Source organism: Myripristis murdjan, chromosome 9 (assembly GCF_902150065.1).
Source record: "Myripristis murdjan chromosome 9, fMyrMur1.1, whole genome shotgun sequence".
Classification (NCBI taxonomy): Eukaryota; Metazoa; Chordata; class Actinopteri; order Holocentriformes; family Holocentridae; genus Myripristis; species Myripristis murdjan.
This window is the reverse complement of record NC_043988.1, coordinates 8649537-8670519: the sequence shown is the minus strand read 5'-3', so window position 1 is coordinate 8670519 and position 20983 is coordinate 8649537. Positions and strand designations below refer to the sequence as shown.

The 20983-nt window shown below is 41.2% G+C and overlaps 2 protein-coding genes across 2 annotated transcripts; both read left to right on the top strand.

The window, feature by feature from the left end:
- Window positions 1–3827: 3827 nt before the first annotated feature.
- erlin2 (ER lipid raft associated 2) lies at window positions 3828–16651 on the top strand. The gene is made up of 12 exons (XM_030060268.1): window positions 3828–3882; window positions 5286–5393; window positions 6441–6522; window positions 7263–7309; window positions 7599–7660; window positions 7760–7885; window positions 9178–9251; window positions 11389–11447; window positions 12911–13002; window positions 13103–13192; window positions 13451–13530; window positions 14170–16651. Exons 2-12 carry the CDS (start codon window positions 5287–5289, stop codon window positions 14347–14349), a joined length of 999 nt encoding a protein of 332 aa, XP_029916128.1. The 5' UTR covers window positions 3828–3882; window position 5286; the 3' UTR covers window positions 14350–16651.
- A 1160-nt stretch (window positions 16652–17811) lies between these two features.
- Window positions 17812–20574, top strand: ch25hl3 (cholesterol 25-hydroxylase like 3). Its single transcript, XM_030060269.1, has 2 exons — window positions 17812–18346; window positions 19237–20574. Exons 1-2 carry the CDS (start codon window positions 17913–17915, stop codon window positions 19586–19588), a joined length of 786 nt encoding a protein of 261 aa, XP_029916129.1. The 5' UTR covers window positions 17812–17912; the 3' UTR covers window positions 19589–20574.
- The last annotated feature ends 409 nt before the right edge of the window (window positions 20575–20983 follow it).

The window sequence follows — 20983 nt, the reverse complement described above, 5'->3', positions numbered from 1 at the left end:
TACTATCTAAATTACAATCTAAAATAATATCTTTTTAAAAATACTATCTGAAATAAATACTAGAAAGCATTGCAGGTGAGAGAAGGCCAGAAAATACATGGCTAGCAAACTAGCATCAGCTCAACATGCAACGAAATGTGACACTTGTGGATAAAGCTACCACTACTGCACATAACATGCTAGTAGTACTTGCAGTCAAAATGCATGTAACTGATTCTTGCAAATGCATTTTAAAGTATTAAGATAGATAGATAGATAGATAGATAGATAGATAGACATACTTCATTGATCCCAACCAGGGAAATTCTCGTGTTACAGCAGCATCAGTAGAAACATATAATAAAGTTAAATAAAATAGAATAAAGACTAAATATATACAATAAAGACTATAAAGACTAAAAACTAAAAACTTATTAAACACAGAGACACTGACTGGTGCACCCACCTCCAGTTTGGAAGCCTCTTTCTTTGCTGAAGCACGTAACAATGCCCAAGGACAAACACTATGCACTTGAACTATTAACCCACCAGGTGGCTCTAAAACTATATACATGTAAGACAAGCATATCATTTTGTAGAAATTCATAATGTACGTTATTTCTGTTCCATTTGCAGGATGGGTAGTGTGAATGTCTGTGGTGATTTTCCTTGTCCACTACCTCATCCTGAGTACATCCAAATCATGTGGTGATGGCATGCTGCAGTTATAGTCCATGGGCCAAAGCCCAAAATTTCACTTTTTGGTGCTTTTTCTGACAGTCCCTGGCCCGATGTTACACAGGCTTCCTGAAAGTAAAAAGTAAGAAAGTAAAAGTAAAAGACAAAACAACATAATTATAGAAATATCAGTACATGTTAACAAAATAGTCCTTGTAGAGCTGACTTGTACACCTCAAATAATTGGATGAATTGAAATGGACAGGGTGACATTAAGTATCATTAAGGAAACATGCAGCCTGATGAATACCATGAGGCAAACAGCACATGAGTAACACTAGCATAAAATAAATAAATAAATGTTAATTCAGTCAAACAGAACAATAAAACATGGACAACACAAATGGCACAGGACACCATTGAGTAGTGAAAGAAGGCACAAAAGGATATAATTCAGCAACATAAAGCATAAAGCAAGCAACATGAAAGTAAAAACAACATGTGAATCAGAGTTAGATCACAAAAACAACACCCAGAGTAGCACATTCAATAACAAGTCTAAAAACACAGGAGACGGGTAAAAGACAGGGTGAAGGCAGTGGGGGGCATATGAGTTAATGCTGACAAATCTTAATATCAATAAGCCAGTGTATCAATAAGCCACTAAATGACTCACAGGTGTGAGGTTGTCTGATATAGAACAGAGTTCCGCTCCTGCGAGGCGCTGACTCTCACTCAGGATGTTGGCATTAACATCTCATAATGGTTTTGTTTTGATCACAGTTCTTTCACTGTGTTTGGCCAAGGTCCTACTGCTATTGGCATCATCATGAATAACAGGTGTTGGCTCTGCCTGGTCTGTTAATGTTTTCTGGGATAGCTCATTGACAATATGGCACACTTGTGTGCTGCATACCTCCCTAGAGACAGCTGGATTACATTTAACCAGCTGTTTTAGGGGCGTCTTTATTACCAGCTGGGTGTATCTTAATGCTGGTGGTTCCTGTAAAGCCGTTGGGGCGTTGACTACATCCAGCTTAGCTGCTATCCCAAAAGCGACAACTCTTAAAGGGCGAGGCCCATACAAAATCCAACAAAAGATATGTATTGTATTTCTGGATTCTATCAGAGTGGGCGTAGCTGTTAAAGATGACGGCTCCACCAGCTCCCTGGAGCACTGAAGAAAAAAGCTTTGAATCATGGATCAGAAAGTCGCACAGTATATGCATTGTGCAGATGTATGCGGGACTCTCCTGATAGGAGTGTCAGAAAGAAGGTCCATCTACATTTATGGAAACTGAAATCTATCGTTTAGGGTTTGGCAGTATGTCAAGATGTTCCTACCTCTGACCATTAGCTGAATGGTGATACAAGACTACATGGCCTGAAAAGGAAAGTTCAGATTCCCTGAATAGCACTTTTCCATGTTAAGCTTTAGGCCACTGTCATTCAGTTGGTACAGACCAGCCTTTATTCATGCCTCATGCAAGTTGGGAGTGTCCACATACACTCCTGTGTCATCTAAGTAACACTGAACTAAGTCCAAACCTGACAAAATCCACAACATCATCCTCTGGAGATGAGGCGAGACTGAACGGGACCTCGGTGAACCAAAACATTCCATCAGGGTCATAAAAGCAATATAAAAGCTCTCAGGGTACAAAGGTTCTTGATGATACGTATTCAGTAAGTCAATAGTGGAAGACATCTGCGCTCCTCAAACCACAGAAACATTTCCTCAGTCTGTGGTAGAGGATGACTGTTGACCACGTCAGACTTGTTGGGCTCTCATAGATGTGGACATACTCTGAGTCGGCCAGACTTTTGTTGCACTGCTACTGTGGGTGAAACCCATGGTGATGAGTTGATGCGTTCAGTGACACCGTCATTCTCTAGTGTCCAGCTGTACCTCAGGTCTCACTGTGGACAAAGCCAGTAACTGTTCCATCTCTGTAGTTCCCATCTCAGTTGTGTTTTGCACATGAACAGCAGAAGGTGTGCAAGTAGTGAAACAGCCATGTTTAATCTCAACATGCAGGGCTTTGAAGAGGTCCATGCCCAAGATGGGCATTCCTGCTGATACAGTATGAATGTAATGGGAGGCACAGCTTGTACTGTACATCACCATCAGATGTATTGAGGACCCACAGCAGCAGCATGTAGCAGCTGACCAAGAAGATGGTCCAGAGCTGCAGGACAACTGTGTCTATGCATGCCTGTGATGCAAGAAATGTCCTGTCGCACCCTTCCCATGTTGGCTTCAGCTGCAACAACCGCTCCCACAATAGTCACAGCTTTAGCTTCAGCTACTTCATTTTCAGTCTGAGCAGAAATAGTGATAAGTTTGTCCTCAAGCAGCAAATGCTCTGTGTGTCTAGCAACTTTTTCTCCACTATTTGATCTCTACTCATATCATCAGCTCGTGCCCCAAACTCACATGTGGCTGTGAGCTTGCACAAAGCAGCTGCACACTGAGCCGTCAACTCACTCATCCATTGGGCTCTCTGATGAAACTTACGTCTCTCTTCAGCTTGGACACAGAAAAAATATTTTCAGCGCCTGCAGTGCATCATTTTAAGTATCTCCATAGGTGCACCGTAGTGACTATGGTGCACTTCCCTTTTTTTTACCTTCCATTTTTTTTTATTCCAATGTGCAGGTTAGTTGTCCTTCATTGGGATCCCTTAATTTTAACACCTTAAAATCTTCCTAATTGGAAAAATTAAGGGGTTTTGTGCATGGATCAGGAAATTCTGAAAACTAGAAGGAAATAAAATTTACAATATAGAAACAAAAAGTTTGCCATGTAATCAGTTTTAGATTAAACATATTAAAAATAAACAATGACATTTTTATATTCAATACGTTTAACATTATGCCTAGTTTCACCCAATATCAATTCTTTTTCTGTCATTCGAGTCCAAAAAGTAATAACACAGCCTGCATATACACGAAGGTAAAACAAGTGCTTGAAAGATTCAGGTTCGTTACTGCAAAAAATCAATGTGTTTTCAATATCTGAAAATTTGTAGAAATATAGATTTATTGGATATAGATTGTGTAAAAGTTTGATGTGTGGTTCTTTTATTTTTTTTTTTTTTAATTTTCCCTGCTACGTCCCATTTCAGTGAACGATAACGTGCCCTACGTCATGACGCAAAATACGGAAGTAAAACAGGAAGTAGGTAGAGTGTTGTGCTCATTCCGGTGGAGGACAGGCTACAGGTAAGATAAGCTGAGCTGGAGCAGCATGTGTTACTGTTTTATGACCAAGTGTCGGGTTTGCTGACATATTAGCTCAGCGTGGCAAATGCGGCTTAAACGTGCTGAGTTTGTTTTAGTCAAATAAACCTGTCGCAAAGCTTTTCTGACCGCGACTTCTGCCAGTTAGGTAACAACTCACTAAGTGGCTAACTAGCTGCAGACCCCAGCCTGCTAATGGGACGAGCTCTGCTGTTTGAGCACAGGCTGCAGGCTCTACATGGCAGACACAAAGCTGCCTTGCTTACCTGCAGACGTAAATAAACCACTCTGTTTAATGTGAATGGAAACCCTGGAAGGTGCCATCTGCCAGTCTGAATAAATGCAAAACTCCGAGCAGCACTTAAAGTTACCTCAGGTCACTCTAGACACTGGGAATTGTTATTACAAAGGTTTTTATGCAATATGAAGTGAATCTGAACATTTAGATTTTGTTAATAAGAAGACCAGTGGGGTGGATTATAAAGCTGCGACTTTATGCACAACTACACCATTTCAGGACAGGCAAAAATAACACATTTGTATTGCATGCAAAAAAATAAATAAATAAATTAAAAAAAAAGAACTGCAGGGTTTTTGCTTAAAACTGCACTGGATTAGCACAAGGTAGGCATGTCTGCAAAGGTTAGTCCTACTGAGGTTAAGAGTTTTGTTGTCAGGGAAAACCTGGCAAAGAGATTGGCATGAATGCAAAGATAAAAGCTGCTGAGCAATAATATAAAACAATTAAGGGAAGACATCAAATACATAAAAGAAAGTGTAAAGTAATGCATGCAGTCACATAAGGTCTCAGCTGTACAAACTCTAGTGAACATCAAACCTGCAAGTTCAGCAGATCCATACATATTTCAGTCTTTATGAAAAGAAAGGGAAGACTTTATTGACTGAGCCACAACATCCTACATTAGTAGTTAAAACTCAGCAGGAGACCGGCTGTTTGAGCTTCATGAGTGATGATTAACGAAGAACCAAGAGGTTGCTTGAACCTGTAGTTTGCAGCGTTTTTGTTGAGCTGTTAGTTATCAGAGAGGTTCCAACGCTTTCACACTCATGCCAATCCTCTTAAAGAGTGACAAGGTCACTCAGCTCCAGCTGATGCCTGGCTAAGCTCAGGTTGAGAGGAGATAAACCAGTGTGCAAGAAGCAGCTCCCATGTGTTACTACAGTATTACACAGAGCGCTGAGAGCAGGTCCAGTCAGTCACACAAAGGGAAGTGCTGCTGTCCAGCCCTTTATCAGCCACTTGTAGTCAGCAGGGTGAGAGCTGCACAGGTTTTGATTGTGAGGCTCCATGTAAATATTAAAGGTATACCCTGTTATCCCATCTGCTCTGTTTCTCATTTGTTTTTTCTCCCTCCACTCACCAGGATGGCACAGTGGGGTGCCATATTCTCAATAATTGCAGCCATTGGAGGAGCAGCGCTCCTTGCTGCTGTGCACAAGATTGATGAAGGACACACTGGAGTTTATTACAGGTGAGGCTGTGTCCTGCTTTGGCTTTTGGTGTATGAAGTGTTAGTGTTTAACTACTCTGCTGTTGAACTTACGTGCAGGTGAGTGTAAAGAAGGGAACATCTGCTCCAAAGACACGTGCCATAAGCCAAACAAACCACAGAGCAGTAAGCCCCTGGATCCCAAAAAAGCCAAATGTGAGGCGGTTGTGATGCCTGGCCAGGCTGGGCCTAGTAGTGGCGAAACAAAGCTTTTCCAAAGCGTTGAACCTTTTCAGCTGACTGATTCTACATCAAACATTGGACTTCTATTCTGTTGTGTTCTGCTCCAGTGTGCCGGTTGTGTGAGCATGTGAGACTTTAAGGAAGGGAATATCTGTTCTTGGAATTGGCTATTTGATTACAGAACAGAGACAGTTCCTGGCTGCCGTAGCCTAACAGCTGTGAGGGAAAAAAAGCATGACACACTATTGTTCTGTTCTATTTTACTCTGTAGATTAACATGTGACAATCAACTGTCCAGAAGGAGGAGGAGTCCAGAAAAGTGTTTCTATTAGAGATAGCAATCACCTTTGATTCAAGCCTAGAGGAGGCCTTTATGACGAAGGTCATAAAATACCAACTGCTGATAAATACCATCTCAGAGCTCGGCTATAGGTGTAGGCTACTCGTTTTCATTTTTGGCAGCCTTGGACATGTTCACAGATTGGTTGTCAGAGGTCTGTGTCTACTTGGGATGCCCAAGAAGAAAGCTAAAAGACTCTCCAAGTACTGTTCTGTGTCTGCGATTATTGGCAGCCGTCATATATGGCAGAGACGCTGTTACCTGTACCCGTGACTGATCTGCTTTGGAGGCAAAAGACACAGTCCATCATGTGCCTGTGTATCTTAAGTCTGTGCCCTCAGTATTTATGTCCCTGCATATATTGTTACTAATGTGGCCGTAAATAAATGATTAAAATGTGTGTGTGTGTGTGTGTGTGTTTGTCTGTGTGTGTGTGTGTGTGTGTGTGTGTGTGTGTGTGTGTGTGTGTGTGTGTGTGTGTGTGTGTGTGTGTGTGTACACCACAGGGGAGGAGCTCTCTTGACCAGCACAAGTGGCCCGGGCTTCCATCTTATGCTTCCCTTCATCACCACCTACAAAGCTGTTCAGGTGAGGTGCTGCACACTGAGGGAAAACATTTTCATCTGATATTCAGATTGTGGAAAATTAACAAAGAATAATCTGAGAACCTTTTGAGGTAACACTTTACAATAAGAGTACAACAATTAACGTTGGTTAACGTTAGTTAATGCCGTAATGGTTAATTAACTGTTAGTTACTGATTATCATGGCATTTACTAATGTTAATAATATCTACAATAACCCTTAAATAACATATAAATTAATACCTTAGCATGAACAGCATTAGTACATGATTCTTAGACACATTAGTTAACGGTTAGTTAACTGTTACTTAATGTTTATTACCTGTTACTTAATGTTTGTTACCTGTTACTTAATGTTTATTACGGCATTATCTAACATTAATTGTTGTACTCTTATTGTAAGGTGTTACCCCTTTTGATGTACAATAATTGTACCAACTGTTCTTCTAATAAGATTTGATCATCTTATCACTGTTTTCCAAGAAGACTGATTGCTGTCTTTGTGCAGTGTTTGTGTAATTCAATACATATAGACTGACTTTGAGTTTGAGCACTGTGATGGCACTAATTCACAAACTCTTAACATAAAATGGCTATCAATCTTAGTAAGTTTTTCATTTTACCAAAACATATATGTACTGCTTTAAGTGCCTCAAAAATGTGCACCTGAAATAAATCTAATAAATCAGAAATAATACTAATACCTTATTAATGGACTTGAAGCTTTCCTCCTTTGTCTTTTAGACCACTCTGCAGACAGATGAGGTGAAGAATGTACCATGTGGCACAAGGTACCTTTGCTGTTTTATTGGCTCTAGTTGTATTAGTCTGTTTTTCCACTACTAAAGGCTTAATTATGTTTGGATAGTGTGTGTGTGTGTGTGTGTGTGTGTGTGTGTGTGTGTGTGTGTGTGTGTGTGTGTGTGTGTGTGTGTTCAGTTTATTCTCTCTCTTTCATGGCACCTAACACTGCCAGCTTATGTGGTTCAGTTCCACTGGCATCAAAAAATACATACACGGTGGTCACCATAAATAATTTTGGATAAGTGTCCACATGTTATGTCACTTTTCTGTCCTCAGTGGAGGGGTGATGATTTACTTTGACCGCATCGAAGTGGTGAACTACCTCATTCCCTCAGCAGGTAAACGAATGAGTCTTTAATGGGACTTTTTGTTACTATGATCTTGGTGCACGCTGCTGTGATTTCTGACTTGAATGGTGGCTAATGTCCTCTCTGCAGTGTATGACATAGTGAGGAACTTCACGGCAGACTACGACAAGGCACTGATCTTTAACAAGGTTCACCATGAGCTCAACCAGTTCTGCAGCGTGCACTCTCTACAGGAAGTCTACATCGGCTTGTTTGGTAAGTTCAGCGTGTGTCGTGCGTAATGTGATTTAGCCTTGCAGAAAACTCTGAATACTGAAACACCGCCTCTTAGTCCGTTCAGTTTGATCTTTTTCCAAAGAGCACAGATGAGTAAACAGAGTGTGGTCACTTTCACTTTGAGCTGAGGGTTTGCTGAATGCAAAGTCACTGACAGTGTCCAGTGACCTTCATAGCGTGAATGATTGTTGTTCTGCACCTTTTTTGGTTAAAGTGAGTGCTATGTCTCGCTTAGTGTTTTCTTGTACATTTTTAAAGGTTATCCTCACTTATCTTCATCCATTACAACTACAATTTATGAGCAAACCTAAAGAATCAGCTATCTGAAATGTAGTTTTTGCCATGTGTTTTAACTTGTTGGATGGTGATTTTGACCAGTACCACACAGATTTGGAGCTGTGCACACATCATGATACCTTTACTTTATGAAGATAACTTAATTTTTTTCAACTCTGTATTTATCCTTAAAAGATGGTGTCTACAATTTTTTTTATAAAAATGACTTGACTGACTTTTGTGTACAAACTGCTAAAGCAAATACAACCCGTGTTTAAGGGCTATATAACTGAATGAATGTTGCATAGAAATTATTTTGGATTTAGTGTGAGTCATTACAGAACAATTATCCTGCTCACTGTAGTTTCAGCACTGAGTTGAATCCTCATTATCTGAAGTCATATGTTTCGAGTCAAAACAGTGTCTAAAACGTTCGCCATAAAAGGCCATGAAATGTTGCTCGGCCACTTCATTCTGCCAAGAGTGTCAAGACACAAAATGTCAAAGGCCTCTTGAAGGCCGGAGTCACAGCTTGACAGGTGGAGACACTCTTTTCACTGCTTGAGTGAATGAGTGAGGGAGAGCCACTGACCAACCAAGATCATGACACTAAGACAAGCCATTAAGTCAAGAAGTTAAACTAGCGGGGTGATTAAATATCCTGCTGCGATTCAGTTTGTAATCCCTTTGCACATCAAATATCACATGATAAATGGGGAAAGAAATTAGATCATTGTGGTTTTCCTTTTGGCAGTCAGCACAATTTTTTCTTCCTTACGTCTCCATACTCCACTCACTATTGTTTGAATTACTCTTATGACGCATGGAATTGCGCAGGGTGCCAGATTGATGGAAGCGTAGGTCAAACATGTGGCTGCAACACTGTGTAGGTCCTCAAATCCAAGAAATACAGATTAACTGAGTTGGAAAACAAAGAGGGTATTTCCACTGAGGCTTGATTCTCACTCCCATTGTCTGATGTCTTGTTCTCTCAGACCAAATCGATGAAAACCTGAAGCTGACGTTACAGGAGGATCTAACGTCCATGGCCCCTGGTCTCATCATACAGGTAGAGGAAGACTCAGGACAAGGATGCAGTTCAGACCTAGTTAGAGGCCAAGATCAAGTCTGGCTTCAGTCCAATTCAAGTCAACACCAGAGCTGGTGGAGTATTTTTTTTTTTAAGACCAAGACCGTATAGTTGATGCAATACACTAAATATTGATGGAGAAACCCACCCTAAAACAACCTACCTCTGTTGAAAGCAGCTTTCAGTAGTGTATCTTGCATTCGTTTGTTTTACTGTGTGATGTATTTCATCTGTTACCAAGGGGAAGTGGTCAAATGATGACATGAAGTACAGCAATGTAAGCACTGGCATTAGATGTTAGGAAATTCAGCTGTGTTACATCAACAGTAATCGTAAAGTTTTGATGTCAGTTTCTCAGAATCATATGACCTGGCTTCCTATAAGTTCAAGTTTATTTAGAGTCCCAAATCCCTGTTTAGTCTCAAAGTCTCAAAAGACTCTACAGGCAAACAAGTGTGCAACAAACAAAGCAGGACATCGCCTGACTTGAGCCCTCACAGAGGAACGGTCCTGATCTCTCTACAGCACCAGTTTTTTCACTCACATGTAACAGTAATGACGGCTGCTGGAACATGAATTTGTCCACTCTTGATTTCCAAATTAGACAAGAATGCAGTACTGCCACAAGACTTGACTTGAGTAAGAGGCATGGCCACAGTCATATACTCACTCCAGTGTTGACAAAGTAATTTGCTAGTTGTGTGTATGTGCTTATTCACCCACCTTTGGCCTGCAGGTTTGAGGAAAGAAGGCACATCAACAACACAAAGTACAGCACTTCATCAAATAAAAAAAATCCTCAAATTCATTCAACATCACACTTCCTTTGGTAATTACATTCTAATTAAACTATTCTAATGAAGTGACTGGGGAAAATATGTGTATGTTTTCCCCTGTGTTACCTTTTATTTTAATCTTCCAGCAGCAGGATATTTAAAGTCCACCAGTTCCATGCAACTGGTGGACAGATATAACCCAATTAACACCAAACTAGAGGCTAAGTCCAGAATCTGGAAAGGCTCTTTGGATGTTGTAACCACGTTGGACATTGCCTGGATATCACAGATTTAAAATGAACAAATCATGATCATAATCACAGCTGATGGTGTAGCACGATGAGGGACAATGCAGAGGCTAACATGAAAAGCCATAATTTTTCTGTCACACACCATCACACCATCAGGACCGATGGCCCTCAGGCCAAGGAACAATTGATAAGATTTTAGTGGTGATCTGGTAATTATTGAATGAGATGATTGATGTTTTTTAGCCTGAAGCTGAGATAGCCACTTGACTTAAGCTGCTAGGGTTATTATTGCCCAGTCAAGAAATCAATTTAAATGATACAAATGATGTTTTTAGATGTAAGTGCAAGTTGGACAGTCGTTCATTGTAGGTGGAGGTCTAAGCAAATGTGTTAGATTTGTGCAACGAAAAAGTAAATGTATGAATAAAAAACCCATGGAAACCCATGAAAAAGCTGTGTCAAGGTTAAAACAGGCAAGAAGGTTACTGGATTCAGCTACTATAGTCCTGACTTAACGAACATCCCATCTTGTTAAAATGAATGGAATGTTTACTTTCTGGAGATAATAGATTTTAAATTTACCCAATGAAAAAATGTAAACAGAATTCTTGATAAAGAAAAACAATTCTTTTTATACATTTATGTTGACTTAAGTTTGTAAACCCCTGACCTGCAGCATTCATCATAGCAATGTAAGATAGTAACAGAATGTATCTGTTTTGCTTAAGGTCTAGCAAAAGAAACATTATGAGTGACTTTAAAAGCCGCCCATGTGGTTTCCCTGTCCTTTGACATTTGTCCTTATTTTCCTTGAAATCTCTTTAAAGTGTTGGAATAACAAACACAGGGACTTTCCAGAAACCATGAATGCTACAAAGACCCTCTGAGGATTTTTGAACAGAATTGCCTTTTTTCTTTCAGGGCACCTCTCCAACAGGCTTTATTAGTCCTTTTCCCTGGTGGTTAAAACCGTGTTGGAAGCTGTAGTCTGACAGTAAAGGGAGATCAGTCTCTTTATATCTGCTAGCCTCTCACAGTTGGATGTGATTATTTCTTGTCTTTCTTTGTGTCTGTCTCACTGGTTTACAGGCGGTCCGAGTCACAAAACCCAACATTCCAGAGAGCATTCGCAGGAACTACGAGCTCATGTGAGTTTTCCTTCCAGTACCCAAACAGGAATGTTCCCTGACCCCTGCAGTCTGTAGTGTGTATTTATGTTTCTTCCCATAAGGATGAATCTGATTTTCTTCCAACTCCCCCTTCCAGCAGAGGAGAAAGGCTCTGCTGTGTCGTGTCAGTCCGCGACCATCTAGTGGGCTTTTTCATTGTCCTATTGAATAGTTGGCTGGATGGTGTTTTGTGTGGGAGTCCTTTCTGATTATTTCTTAAATGGCATTTCGTAAGATGAGTAAGAACACATGTTTATTCAGAGCCACTTTCACTTTCAAGTCAGTAGGAAGTCATGGCATTTTGAAACACACTGTGCTTGGCTCCTTTGTTTGGCTGCCTTTTCCTTGAATGAAACTGCACAATTTGTTGGAGTTTGCTGCTTAGTAGTTATTCAAAGCTACTCAAGGACTACATTTACATGCACACCATATTCCGATTCGGGTTAATATTCTGGTTAAGGTAATTTTCCGAATAAGGTTTTTATATGCGCTGCAGAAACTGGAATATTCCGTTTACATGCTACTTGGCATATTCTCATGTTTCAGTGTATTCCACGCTCTTATTTAATGTAACACTCAACCTGCGGGGGGCAGTAGTACGCATATAGGCGTCTGGTCTGCCAGAATTACAGAAGAAGAAGAAGAAGAAGAAGCTGCCGCTATTTCCGTGTTTTCTCCCATCGATATACTCAATATGATATTTAAGTCTTTCATTAGCTGAAGGCAGCCTGCAGTCTCCTCCTCACTCCAAAAATGCTGGCTCTTGCTGCTTTTCGCCATGCTGTTCGCCATGTTGTTCTCCCTGCTTGCAGTAACCATAGCAACAAAGACACCCCATGATTCATTTTGAATCGAGCATGCACAGATGTAACTGAATATTCCGGTACGGGGCATTTTCCGATTAAGGTGTTTACATGGCACAATATTCTGGTTAGAACAGGCATATGCCAGGGGTCTTATTCGGAATTTTCTCCAACCGGAATATGACCTTAATCGGGTTCGATACGTGTTTACATGACTCGTGCGCAACCGGAATATTGAGGATATCCCGAATAATACAGGAATATGGTGTGCATGTAAACGTGCTCATTGTGTTGTGGTCACTTTATTCATTCGGTTTTAACCTGCTGTCAGGGAGAAGAAATGGCTCCCCTGCGTATTTTCCTCTGCTTGCACCTGCAGTCTAGTTAGCATTACTGGAATGTTAGTTGTACAGACACTGGAGTTGGAGCAGCGGGGGGGCTGAGCACCTTGCTCAAGGGCACCTTGACAGTAGTTGTTGAGGAAAGTCAGTGAACCTTGACGTCCCTCACACCAATTTTCCCAGCCAGAGATTTTAAGCGCTGAACCACCAGTCACAATCCTGCTTCTCTACTTGTCAGGGTGACACCGCGCCACATCCGTGAAAGGTGTCAACATGTGCTTTTGTCTTTTATCTGCAGGGAGAGCGAGAAGACCAAGCTGCTGATTTCTCAACAGACACAGAAAGTTGTGGAGAAGGAGGCAGAGACAGAGAGGATAAAAGCTGTGATCGGTGAGAGAGATAATGGAGAGCAAAGACAGTTACGGCTCTGCTGTTCCATTAAGTGCATTACAGAGACCACAGTGTGAATGTTTTGCTCCTTGTTTTATAGAGGCGGAGAAGGTGGCCCAAGTGGCTGAGATCAAGTATGGACAGAAGGTCATGGAGAAGGAAACAGAAAAAAAGATATCTGAAATTGAAGGTTCGTTTCTTAGAAATGTATTTAAAAAAGAGGAAGACAGAGTATATAGATCAGTAGAAACAGAAATACATATGGAGATATAAAAAGTTTTTTTTGTTTTGAGTGACAGCTTACTGTTTGAGTATTGGAGCACAGCTTCAGTGAAATGCATACAGATCCCAGCATTCATCCCAGCTTGTTGCTTTCCTCCCTGTAAAGCACAGTGGAATTTCCTAAACTGTGGTGCCGTCATTGATTCTTTCTGTCTCTGGTTCACAGATGATGCTTTCCTAGCCAGGCAGAAAGCCAAAGCAGACGCAGAGTTCTACACAGCGCAAAGAGCAGCTGAGGCCAATAAGGTGAGAGACAGCACCAGTACACTTCACCTGAGTCAGGGTACATAGAGAAGAAGGTTGCCTGGAATCAGCCTTTTTAATATTTATTTACTCCTTGACGATGCTCTGAATGTGTCTGCTGTTTTTCAGTCTTCACTGCCCTTTGGGAGCACCTTCACAGTAGCTGGGTTAAGAAAGAGTGTTGCTCCCACCACCCTGATTTTCTCAGCTTGTCCAGGATTTGTTTTCAGTTTTTACCAAAACCTGTTTCTCTATTGCTACTCCCCAAAATCATGAGAGACTGAGAGTCACAGTCAGTGTTGCCTGTCAATACTACTTTAAAAAAAAAAAAATTGTTCCACACATACACACTCCTAGTGTAAATACGACTTCTGTCTTTATTAGGTCAACAAGACCGGTGACCAACTTCATGTTATTAGGGCTATCTGTATATGTCAACATGTGGTTTTCTCTGTTTTTAGGCTATTTAGTATTTTTCAAAAAGGTCCAGGGCTTGGGTGGCGTCCAGCAGTGTTTCCTCTGCAGAATTTTTTTTATAGTAGTGTCTTTGGCAAGTGTCACATGCCACAGGTAACTCTCCTAATGTTATATAAGAATAATGCACTTCCTGGTGAATGACTCCTCATCCTACTCCTGTTGCAGCTGAAGTTAACACCAGAATACCTGCAGCTCATGAAGTACCAAGCTATTGCAGCCAACAGCAAAATCTACTTTGGGAATGACATCCCTCAGATGTTTGTGGACTCTGGGCCTGCAGGTGCCTCAAGCAAGCCCAGTGCAGCTATGGACATTGTGGGTGAGCAGATCCTGGACATTGATTAGGGAGGAAGGGTGTGGTGACCAACAGGACCACCCTGGGGTGGAGGACCAGCAGCTGGAGAGAAGGAGCCTGGCTCTGTCCAGGAGAAGCTCCTGCAGGTTGGCTGACAGACTCTCCCTCTGACCCAGTGAAGCTCCGGTCCCTCTGCTGAGCAGAACAACGATACAAGGCAAAATCCAGAGGTGATGAGTGTCACGTGTGGTAGCTGTTGGTACAAATATTGTCAAAAATATTTTCACTCCATTTCATCTTTGGCGTTTTCTAAAGTTTCTTTCTTGCACAGCTGACGTGGTGAATTTTAACTTATGCAGCTGTGTGACATAATAGTTCACTGTATGTATGTAGCACTTTGTTTTCCCCCAAAGAGCCATACTATTTTTGCACAGCTGTGCACAAAATGCTGTTAGGACTGAGTTGAGCAACAATTTGTTTTTAACTGTCAGTGTCTGCTTTGCATACAGATTTTTTTTGTGAAAAATGTGCCCTCCATTAAGAGAAATGTTTTTTTCTTACCAGTTTCCATGACAAAACAGCCCTCACTTTTTGACAGGTTGCAGCTAATTGTTGTAAATTTTGTTGGTAACTTCCTAAGTTGTATCCTGCTGTAGTGTTTGTTGATCAGTGTCCTGGATACTTATTCTGAGAGTTCAGGGAAAGAATAATCAACTCTGCTCTGCCAGAACTGGAGAGATTGGTTAGATGAAGACTTTTTAGCAAGCCATATGTTTGACATTTAAAATGTTAGTCATTTTTCTTTACCACATTTTTTGAGGAAAAACATTTCTCAATTTGTCCCTCAGTCAAGTCAAACTGGTTGATTACCAGAGATAGTATTCTACATTAAATCAAGTAAAATGGCTTCCCACAAGCACCCAGCCCACTGTGCCCCTTTTTCTGCAAGGATTGTAAACATGCCATAATGGGTTAACAACGTTGGCAGTATCAAACGCTTTATGATCAGGTAATTGCTTTGACGTATGTCCTGAAGTGCAGCTCAGTTGAAGGTTTTGACCCATAAAGAGCAGTGCAACAAACACTTGTTGGCAGCTCAAAAAATGTGTTGTAGTACTGATTTTCTCCCTTTAAGGACAAATGCAGGAGCTGTTTACCCAAAGTTCCTGTTGTTGAGAACTGAATGTCTTCATGTTGTAGGAACTGCACTAAGCAGACTGAGTGACGGTAGGAAAGTTTTTTGGAGAGCGCCTTTGTTTTGTACCTCCACAGAGGAGCTCACTGTAGATGTATCGAACAATTCATGTATGTGAGCACTGTCTGTAAACTTGAAGTAGTTAACTATTCATTGTAAGTTGGTTTCTATAGCTGTCTTGTCTGGTACCAAGACCCCAAATCCCTAAGTGTTTTTATACACTTTGTTCATTTGTTTGTTTTTCTATCTGTGCTTGATGTTGAAGTCACTTCTTTGCTAAGTATCTGATGACATGTGATTAATTTGCTGGTCATTGTGGGATTGTTTGGCTAACATCTGCTAGGTCAGGAAAAAGGAATGCTGTGTGTTACCACAAAACGGCACATAACGCATATGACAGTGGACCAAACCTTAATCTCTTTTCCAAAGAGCTTCTGTGTGCTGTGAACAGACCGATTCATTGTCTGGAATTCTGGACTGAACTACTTAATTTCTAGTGAAACTGATCATTCTCCTATCGGACCAAACTGATAACAAGCATTAATTGTGGGAGGGGAGGGAGGCATGCCAGCTCTTGATCAACCAAATCATGTTTTCTTTTGCTTTCATTTACTGTTTGTGTGTTTTTGCCCCTGACATTTCCCCACAGTCTGTAGTTGTTTTCCTTAACCACATGCACTTGCCACCGTGGAGAGGAACATTTCTACCGTGTTCAGTGGCTTGTTTCCATTTGTAGCTTTCATCATTGTAGCTAAACGACACGGCTAGCTGCAAGTTGCAGCTCACTTTGTCCCATGGCTTCAGTGAGAAATGTTAAAAGCCGTCCCGGGTAAGCAAAAGGACAAACATAGAAACTTTTTCCATCAAGGGTATTGAATCGATCAATTGCACTTGAGAGTATTCTATTAAAACTTTAATTTATGTAGGGCAAATATTGTTTATGTGTTCATGGAACTGTTCTCTTCCTCATACTGGCTGGTTCTGGCTAAGATTGTTTTAGCCTGCAAACTGACTCCATTTTTGTATTGATTAGAATTGCTCAGGTTGATTTAAGAATGAAGGTGACTTGAAAGGCAACTGTTTTTTGCACTCATTTCAATTGTGAATGTGCAATCAAGATATTATTTGGCAATAAAGTGGATTATTCTTGGATGAAATATCTTATTTTGTAAGATTGTTGTATAATGCACATCTAATCGGGCGTTTTTCACCAATTATGAGAGAGAGGGTCCAGCTGATGGATATTTAAACAGCTGTTAAGAAATACATTTATTTCCCATACTACAGTTTGTCAAAAAGTTGTATCTCAGCACAGGTTCATTTCAGCATCAAATATAGCTAATTAGTTCCATTAATGGTGCCAGGTGTGGTGAAGGAGGAAGTACTGCTAAAAAGATCATCATACTGAAGAACATTGTACTTAAATATTGTAAAAACGCATAGTAATCCGATTACAGATACACAAAAAATGGTGGATTACTAAACATGTTTTAAAGTATTAGCTTGTGAGACATTCTGGACCAAACCTTTACACATTTTGAAACAATGTTTGTAAATAATAATAATAATAATAATAATAATAATAATAATGGTAATAACTCCATCGTCATACCTTGGTCATTGCTATAATTTGCCTGAATGTAAGTTGATTTTTAAGCACTAAATAATGCAAGGATCATCTAGAGGAATTGTTTGTACGTATTAGAATAGTTCAAGTACAGATGGTGCCACTGATTACACTTTTAAACAGCTGCGTGGCAAAAATATCCATCCCGAGACATTTAATCTAGTGGTGTGTCCTGAAATCCTAACCCATTCAAACACAACTTCCCCCTCCCTTGAGAATAATGCTCCGTGATATTGAAACTTAGCTGTCTGGTGAGAAACTCCCTAAAGTTCCTGCAGCAGGCAGTAGGGTGATTTACGGCTACCGGGACGCCAGTGAAGAAGAGTGAGCAGAATGACAAGTTTTCTGACATATTCCTCTGGAAACGTTAAGATTTGGTATTTAATAAAGGCCGCCCCGCGTTAGCTGTCCTCCTCCATACATCTGGCCCCGGGGCCCCTCCCACCGCAAGCCCTCTGTGGAGAAGAAAAACCTGCCCACACAATGCCTTGGCTACAGCGACAGGAGAGGATGTAGTGCGGGGTAAACACATAAAAGACTCACTTTTTATAAGCGGATTAGGGTTTACCACCTCTACTGCCTGACATGAAGCAAATTCAAAGTCTATACTAAAGAACATCAGATGGGGGTCTTTAACAGGATAAAAGTGTAAACTAGTGCTTTTCTCTAACTGATTTTTTTTTAATGTTGGGAGTTTGCCTTATGATCACCACCAGCTGGAGGTCTCAGGTTCTCGTGTCGTCATCACCGGTGAGAAGATGTAGGAGATCCTGGCGGGGGCCACAGCTGGGATGAACGCGCCAGCTGCGCGGCATGGAGAGGCAGACTCGCCGGTTCTCCAGGGGCTGTGGGAGCTTTTGAGAGGAGGACATGAGGAGATCCTGCTCTCTCCTTACCTGCCTGCGTGCTGCGCCTTCCTCACGCACGTCCTCCTCTGCGCACCTTTCCTGGCGCTCGACGTGCTGGGAAGCGTTTGTCCGTGGATCCGCTCCTTCAGGATCTCCTCCGAGGCGCAGCCGCCTCTCCGCCGGTGGTGGGACTGTTTTTGGAGGGTGCTGTTCAACTACCTGACCACTGTCCTGCCCGCCAGCGCGCTGTTTCAGAACCTGCGGAGTCCGACCCTGCCGGTGCTGGCGCCATCCTGCTGGCAGCTCTTTGTGGAAGTGCTGGCATGTTTCCTGCTGTTTGACCTGCTTTTCTTCATATGGCACCTCTCCATGCACAGGTGAGCAGTGTGAGGCTGCTAAGGTTACACCGATACTGTTGATGTCTGCTTTACAGCCGCTCAGCGTAATGCATACCTGATGGGATGTTTGATCATATGCTCAGCTGATCGGTGCTCTAAAGTTGGAAAGCCTTTAAGTGATTGGACGTCCACATACTTGCGTCTTATTCATTTGTTGACTCATTCAATTAGTTAGTAGGCTACTGCTACTTGTATCTCAATGGAGAGTTTGTGTTCTGTGGTCTAATTGGCGAATAAGAATAAAATTACATTGTTTTCTTAAAGAACGATAGTATTATATAGTTTGCAGCAGTGTGATGCTTTCTTTCCTAACTGAAATGTTCAAATGAATCTAGACACAGAAACCAATAGCAGACGCTTGTGCCAACATGTCTTCAGAGCACAGTTTTGATATATGTTTTTTTTTTTTTTTTTTTTTTAAAGGAGTTTGGATTTAGAATGGGAGATAGCACAACATTGTAATTGTTCCTAGTCCAAGGTTAATCAGTCAGGAGTCAAGACCATAAATATTAATATGGCCTAGCAAAGCACATCTGGTCTTTTATTCTCAGTTACAGACATCAGTGTTGCTTTGGACTCTGTCGTCCAGCATCACCTGTAAATTAGATAAAATACTCCTGTCTACTAACTTCCCTTTAATAACAAAGTACAGTGTTCAAATATTTTGGATACAATATCTGACCCCATGGTATTATTATAGAGATACTGTTGGGAGCAATACAATTACATAAAGTGCCATTTGTACCACAGACACACAATAAGCCTATTGGAGTTATTATGACATTATCGAAATATTATAGTGATTTTTCATTAGGGTCTGCACATGTACAAAGCATATAAACTACAGCTTTGCCTATGGTCATTGTCAGGTTTCCCTGGCTGTACCGCAACATCCACCATGTGCACCACCAGAACCACATGACCTTTGCCCTGGCAGCCCAGGATGCCAGCTCCACTGAGCTGCTGTCTCTGCTGCTGCTGGCCCTGAGCAGTGCCTGGGTGGTGGGCTGCCATCCTATGAGTGAAGTCCTCTTCCACCTCCTCAACAGCTGGCTGGCAGTGGAGGACCACTGTGGTTACGACCTGCCATGGGCTCTGCACAGGCTGCTGCCCTGCGTGGGAGGGGCCCCCCACCACCACATCCACCACAGCCTGCAACGGGGCAACTATGCACCCTACTTCACCCACTGGGACCAGCTCTGCGGCACGCACATTTACTAGTGCTGCAATCACATTGAATGGGTTGAATGGGAAATGGCCTCTGAGTGACTATAAGGTTAAGTGCGGTGACTTGGCTCATGTTGTCAAGCTCCTTTGAATCTGTCAAGATGCTAAGATGGAAGTTTTCCGATTGATTACACTTGTAGGTTCATATTCTGTCACGAAAGAAACACTGCACATTCAACTTCAAGTAGAAATCCCATCAACACATTGTGTCCTAACAAGGCATTTTAAAAGTTGTGACAACTAAACATCTTACGTGATGATTTTGTTTCATTTTATGTGAAATAAATATATCATTCCCTGCATCATTCCCAAGCAGTATTTACCATCTGAAAAAGGACCTGAATGATTTTTTCAAGGTGGAAGCTTATATATCCTGTCTTTTTCGTGTGGATATGTATGCAGCGTGGGTGAGGAGACAGGACGGACAGGACAGTGAGGCAAACACATGAAACAGTGGACTTAGGCTGAACTGTGTTATGGAATGGTGTTTAGGTGGGCCTAAAGAGGATCATATTTGAGAAATATGTTTTACATTTATAGTGATCATTCACTACTGTCCTACTGCCACACATGACTGGCAAGTATGTGACATAAAATAGATTGACATCTCTACAGACAAGCTCATTTGGATGTAAAGGCTTGTACAGACTTTGAGTCCTTTCTCATTTACAGTCACAGCAACAGCTCCATGTGTTACAATGTAATTTTGTGACATTGGGTTTTGAAATTTTGTAAAAAAAAAAAAAAAAAAAAAAAAAAAAAAATTCCAAAACCCGATAAGCCTAGGCACACAGATGACAGTGGAAAAAAGACCATGAGTTTTTCTGGTTGTTTGGGTACAAGTTTCTGTTTCGGCTCTGTGTTTGATGATTTGCATGCCCCAGCTCTACTGTCTGTGTGCACTTGCTATGACAAATTAGATTAGACTTACCTTTGTGGAGCCCCTGAAGGGGAATTAAAAAAAAAAAAAAAAAAAAAAAGCCATTTAATTAAAAAAAAAAAAAAAAATGACTACCTTACCTAACCAGATGGGCTTGTCTCTAGAGTCAGTTTTCGAGTATTATGTGAAAGTCTACACTTTATATTTTTTTGCTACAGAAACAGCATAAACACCATTCTTGAATTATGTTGTAATATCATCTTCATGAGTCCTTGCCTTTCCTTTCATTTGGTGTCGTTCCAGAAGATTTCTAGTTCGAATCAACAAGTCTTGTAGCAGTAATACTTCTTTCAACAGGGCAGCTCTTCGGTTGCTCAAACTTCCTACACTTTGTCACAACAAGACAGGGGGTTGGATACGACCACAAACACAAAACAGCTTTAATGGGAGCCCTGTAATGTTTCCACATAACATTCAGAACCACAGAGCAGCATTTCCTGGCCTATGAA